The following is a 6725-nucleotide window of genomic DNA, read 5'->3' as shown; positions in this document are numbered from 1 at the left end:
GGTCAAAATTATGTAATATCGGATTCGTAATGTTGTTTTGAATTTTTGGCTTAGTACATTTGTTCCATCTAGTCACAAGTACTATTGAACCATACTTATTTTCTTATGATAATTATCTAGATAGATTTTATAATTGTTGATTTAGTATTAACTTATAATTTTTTATAATAATGATGAATAAATATTTTATAATTGTTGATTTAGTATTAACTTATAATTAATGGGGAATGATTCCCTAAAATAAAGTAATTTAACAGTAACCCATAATTAAGATCAATCAATATAATGACTCCAAAAATAAAATGATTATACAATATAATGACATAATTATAAACTATAATTACATTAATAAATTAATGTGAGGATAAACTAATAATATATATATATATATATATATATGACAAAACTCATGTCTTAAGGCTAGACCTGGCAAAGGGGTGGGTATGGGCCGGGTAATGATGGGTACAAGTACTAGACTGCAGGTCGAAAATTTGAATGGGCAAGGGAATGAGTAATGTTATGCTTACAACTGAATCATATAATCAAACAATAAACAAAGCACAGAGTAGTCATTTTACATAAATTTTGTATAGTTTTTGTCTGATTGTATGACTCAGTTATAAGCAAAACATTATTGTAAGCGAATGAACAATACTATGCTTACAACTAAGTCATATAATCAGGCAAAAAATAAAGAACAAAGTAGTCATTTTACATAAATTTTGTATAGGTTTTTTCTGGTTGTATGATTCAATTGTAAGCAAACCATTATTGTAAGGAAATGAGGAATGTTATGCTTACAACTGAATCATACAACCAGGCAAAAAACAAAGGACCAAATAGTCATTTTACATAAATTATGTGTAGTTTTTGTCTGGTTGTATGACTCAGTTGTAAGCAAAATATTATTGTAAGAGAATGAGCAATGTTATGCTTACAACGGAGTCATACAACTTAATCATACAACTAGGTAAAAAACAAAGGACAAAGTAGTCATTTTACATAAATATTGTGTAGTTTTTGTCTTGTTGTATGACTCAGTTGTAAGTAAAATATTATTGTAAGGGAATGACCAATGTTATGCTTACAACTGAGTCATACAATCAAGCAAAAAACAAAGGATAAAGTAGTCATTTTACATAAATTTTGTACAAGTTTTGTCTAGTTGTATGACTTAGTTGTAAGTAAAACATTGTACGGATACGGGTGCATCTGTGGTCACCCTTTACCCTAGTTAGTAAAAACGCGTATTATACGCGATTATACGGACAGTCGTATAATTCGCGTATAAAACGCCCGTATACGTATTTTCTAAAATCTACCGAATTATACGCGTATTTTAAGCCCTCCCGAATTATTCGCGAATTATTGAAAAAAAAAAAACAAAAAAGGTCACCCCCAAAACGACGTCGTTTTGTGGGTTTTTTTACTAAAAATTAAAGCAGATCTCAGTCTTCAGTTCTTCACTTCTTCTTCGTTCTTCCTTACTTCAGCTCTTCTTCAGCTCTTCTTCCTCAAATCTTCACGTTTTCAGCTTTTCTTCATCTCTTATTCTCTTTCCAAATGTGAGCGTATAAATAACTCCGGCCTTCACATTCACACTCTGAGAAATTGAAGCTTCGTTGCCTAGCCTTACCGCATGAACACCACGAGGCACCGCGAAGTAAAACCCACCATGACATTTCAGTTACATATTCAAGCTGAAACTGAAATCATTAATGACTTACCGTCAAGATATTTAGTACTAGCTGAAGTAGCTGCAGGAGCACCATCGGAGAGAGAGAAAATGAGAGCAATTAAGCAAAAAGAGAGAACCCAATTAGCCATTGTTTCGATGTGGTAGAAGCAGCTAGAAATGGGTTTAATTATATATAGAATGAAAAAGTCCACAAGTGGGAAAAAAAGAGAAGATAAGAAAGATTAAAAAAATTCTTGATATTTGTGTTCGATCCCACTTGACTCTTCATTGGTTGCCGTGATTTGCTCTCAATTTAAGTTCAAAATGAGGAAGATTATATTAATCTAGAATCACATTTCTCGGAACATGTTGACAATTATGGCATAGTAATATTAAAGTTAAGAATATTATCAATCTATAGTTGATACTATAGTTGAATCTTGACTAAATATTGTGTTTGAGTCTGGAGACTATAATTTAAATATCAATTATATATTATGTATTTGTGTTATTGGTTAATTGAATACTTTGCATTTGAAATGTTATGTTGATTTTAACCAGGTAGTCCATAAAAGTGTTAAAACTAAGATTGATATTGCCGTATTTTTCAAAACGTATTATTGACAATACACCGTATTAAACCCGTATATACCCGTACCGTATTTTTTCCGTATCCGAATTTTATGGCCGAATTTTTATAAACGTATTTTTCACCGTTTGCCGTATTATACCCGTAAAATTCCCGTACCGTTTTTTTGCCGTACCCGTATTTACTAACTAGGCCCTTTACCCAAATCTAATCAAAATTATCTATTTTTAATATTAAATTTATATGTGCAACTATAATAACATATCTTCATGCATATTTAATAGCCCATTATTTTCAAACATCGTTAATTGGTTAATTAAAACACTAAATTTGTCCAATTTCAATAGTCCTTTTTTTCTTTTTGAATTTATGGGTCCTTTTTTTTCATATAAGATTTTTAAATACAAGTTGTTTACAATTAAATCAATGATATCTCAATAGCTGTTACAAAATTAATATAATTTAATACTATGTATTCTTAATAATTTTATGAATATACAAAGAGTCATTATGTGTTTCAATATTTAAGCAATGTATTTTTAATTAAGGAATCAAACTGTAGCCACTTCCTAATCCTTTTGTTATGAGCTTAAATTTATTTCCACCGTCATTTTACGTATTTAAATCATGGGTTAATTTTATATGCTCCTATGTTTAAGTAAATTATAAAATATCTCTAAAATTATTGAGATTAGCATATGCTCATCTGAGTGGATCAACTCTACACTAAATATATTTTTATCTATCAGTTATCGATAATAAACCAATTTTATCCCTTCAAGTTGATAATCACAAGAAGAAAAATATTAGAATAATTATTGGATAACGTTTAATAAAATTTAATAATATTTTTCAAAACAATCCTTGTGTTAAATTGTATTACAAAAATTATTGCATAAACTTAGAAAAATGTGGCACATCTGTCATGTCAAGATTTCTCGAAGCCGATAATAGAAAACTTGAAAGTAAATTAATGAGTTTGATAACAAATTATTGATAATTTTTTATTAAAAAAAAATTATCTTGTGCGGGTATCCACAAGTATCATCTGGCCCACTGGTAAAAATAACAGGCGATCAGATACGGATAATTTTTCCACAGGTCTTAACTATGTTAACCCATACTCGTAAAAATTACTTGGATACCCGCAGACCTACGAGTATGTCCCTGATTCAATGGTAATAAGAGATGCTGAATTGACAAAATTAAATGGTAATGAGCAATTTAAGGAAAAAGAGAATTAATTTCTGTTTTAACTTCATCAATAAAAGCGAATAATAGGCCTTCTAACATATGCCTTTTAGGTCATGTCCCATTTAGGAAAAACTGCAAATAATACACAAGAGTTAACCCTTACATGCATCTCAATACTGATAAGCAGCGCATAACATGCCTTATAATATAGAGCCCGTATTTAAAAACTTAAAGCAGATCTACAATGGGCCGAATTAGAGCCTAAACCCGACAAATCTGCCCAATGGGATAATGTCTCTAATAAACGTTTTATCTGCTCGCCTTTTACTCCAAGTTAATCCACTACTGCCTAAATAACTTCTTCATAATTCACATTCAAGGCACCACGACATCTTCACACGATCAAGAGGTTGAGGCTATATAAATCCTCCAAGGGTAAGACTTGTAAAACACTAATTTTTCTCTTCCGTATTGGACTTAACCATTAGTGGGATCACGCCCAAAAACCCATCAATGTCTCCTAATGGTACTGAATATCGTTAAGGTGATTGCAATGTATGTTTCCGCAATTTCCTAAATGGTATCTTTTACCATATCAAATAATATATCAATATTTTGTTTGTTAAGATATGGGTGTAGATGGCAAGATTTGAGCGGGTGTACATAGGGTCTAATGGTGCTACATAGTACAGAATCACTAAGTTGTAATTAAGAGTTAACCCTCCGTAACCATTTTGATTATCCAATACTCTCTTGCATTTATTTCTTTGATTGAAAAGAGATGAAGAAATGGTTTGTTTGGTCTCAAGATATTCTGAGCATGTTGTTGGTGCAATTGTTTGTAACAGGAATGCAAATGCTTTCAAAAATCATATTGAATCAAGGGACTTTCATTTTTGCTTTAATGACTTATCGACATGTCGTTGCTGCTTTTTCCGTTGCTCCTTTTGCTATCTTCTTGGAAAGGTTTCTTTTTCTTCCCTTCTTCTTCAAAAAAATTCATCACAATTCAGCTTTTGAATCATTTGATTATTGCAGGGGTATCATATCAAAACTTAATCTTTCTGTTTGGTTCTGGCTCTTCATCAATGCCTTAACTGGGTAAGTCTTATTCTTCTTTTACCTTTTTTAGTCATCGTTGATTTTAGGTGCGTAAAAGCAGTAGGTGCTATAGGATGCCACTTTTGATCTTTATTAACCATATAAATTGGACTTTGCATCTCATTTAAGTTTTAATAAATAAAATTAACTATATTTATACATTCATTTATTTTCTTGTCACCAAATCAACCATAATTTATACATTCATTTATTTTCTTGTCACCAAATCAACCATAATTTATACATTCATTTATATTCTTGCCACCAAATCAACCATAATTTATGCAACCATAAATACTTAAGCAGGTGGACAAAGTTTGTGGGCTAAACTTATGCAACCATAATTTGTGTGTGTGACCATAATTTGTGGGGATAAAAAATGAATGACTATGATTTCATTAGAGTTGGTTAATGACATCATGATTTGGTGACCAGAATTAAAATAAAAAAATCAAATGGGTATATATAGTTTTCTAAACAAGTAAAAACTAATAGTCAAAAGATCAAAAATCTTTTCTTTCTACAATACCCAAGAAAAACAAAATTGAATTTGATTCATTCAGTTACGACTTAATGCTAAATTCCTTTTAAGGGTTCATTTCACAAAATTTTGTATCAAGTTTAAAGGTATCTTGAACTTAGGAAATAAAAGTCTTACTTAATGTTAATTTCTTTTTTCTAATTTAATTATTTTAATGATCCATTTTACAGGATAACAGCTGCAATGGGACTATATTATTATGGTCTCCGAGACACTACAGCTACGTATGCAATCAACTACCTTAACTTACTACCAGTGATCACCTTTGTTTTGTCAACAATTTTAAGGTACATTACATTATTTTGACATAATTAATTAACAAGAGAATAAACATATTTTTTGTTTTGCAGAATAGAGAAATTGAGATTGAATTCTAAGGAAGGGAAATTTAAAATATTGGGAGCAATTTTATGTGCGGGAGGAGCAGTGACCAGTAGTGTTTATAAGGGAAAATCATTTGATATTTTTCATAACAACCTAAACACTAAACTCACAGAAAATGTGATACCTAAAGCTCACTGGACTAGAGGCTCTTTACTACTAGTGGGGAGTTGCTTATCTTATGCTTCTTGGTATATGGTTCAGGTAATTTAACATTCCATATGTATTATTTTATTACCTTCTTTTAGTGTTTTTAAGACTTCTTCTGAAGCAGGTGAAACTGCTCAAAGTATTTCCATTCAAATATTCGGCAACAATGTTCACATGTATCATAGCAGCCTTGCAAGCCTTGGTAATAGGATTATGCTTACACACCGATATGCCTTCATGGAGATTAGCTTGGGATCTTGAATTGATTACTATATTCTACTCCGTAAGTTTCCTCTGCTTTCAAAAATGTCATTTTAATGATTTTCAAAGATTCCAAAAGGGTTTCATCAAATTTTGCAGGGAACATTGGCCACAGCAGCAACCTTTTGTTTAGTTTCAAGGGCAATTGCAAAGAGAGGTCCAACTTATCCTCCTATGTTCAACCCATTGTCACTCATTTTTGTAGCTGTTTTAGATGCTCTCCTACTTGGTCAAGATATCACACTTGGAATGTATGTATGGTAATACTGTAATATTTTAGCATTAGAAGATATCCTTTCTCTGTTTTCTAATATTGATTTATGATTTCAGCTTGTTGGGCTCCTTCTTAATAATTGCTGGGTTGTACTCCTTTTTGTGGGCAAAATCAAAGGAGTTCACTCAAAAAAATGCACAAGGAGAAGAAGCTCTACCGACAACACTTGATAAGGCCATCGTAATTTCTGACGTTCAACAAGATTCTACCAATCACTAACTCATTGTAAGTTACCAATAGAGCATATAATAGTTTATCTTATTTTTCCAGTGAAATGTAATCCCATTACTTATTGGATCCAAACATTCTTTTATTGTATTACTCAAACCCGGCCCATTAAAAGTTTCCCCCATTTTTTTTTTTTTTTAATTAAACTACTATGATGAACTATTATAAATAATTTTACACAATAATATTAAACTATACTTCTAAAACATAAATATTAAAATGTATAAAACTTCATAATCATATAATTTGACACATTGTTATTATTATTTTTGATGGTACGTAAAATATAAGAAAATTAAATACTAAAGTCTTATTCTCAAATTTCCAT

The 6725-nt window shown here is 30.7% G+C and overlaps 1 protein-coding gene across 1 annotated transcript; it reads left to right on the top strand.

Annotated features, from left to right (window-relative positions):
* Positions 1-4242: 4242 nt before the first annotated feature.
* LOC116120851 (WAT1-related protein At5g07050-like) lies at positions 4243-6349 on the top strand (the record flags this gene model as incomplete). Its single annotated transcript, XM_031406822.1, has 7 exons — positions 4243-4427; positions 4500-4562; positions 5274-5390; positions 5454-5688; positions 5759-5917; positions 5995-6146; positions 6226-6349. Coding segments are annotated over exons 1-7 (1035 nt in total), but the record flags the coding sequence as incomplete, so codon positions are not given.
* Positions 6350-6725: the final 376 nt, after the last annotated feature.

The sequence above is a fragment of the Pistacia vera genome, unplaced genomic scaffold (assembly GCF_008641045.1).
Source record: "Pistacia vera cultivar Batoury unplaced genomic scaffold, PisVer_v2 Contig949, whole genome shotgun sequence".
Lineage (NCBI taxonomy): Eukaryota > Viridiplantae > Streptophyta > Magnoliopsida > Sapindales > Anacardiaceae > Pistacia > Pistacia vera.
This window is presented reverse-complemented; position numbering and strand designations above follow the sequence as displayed.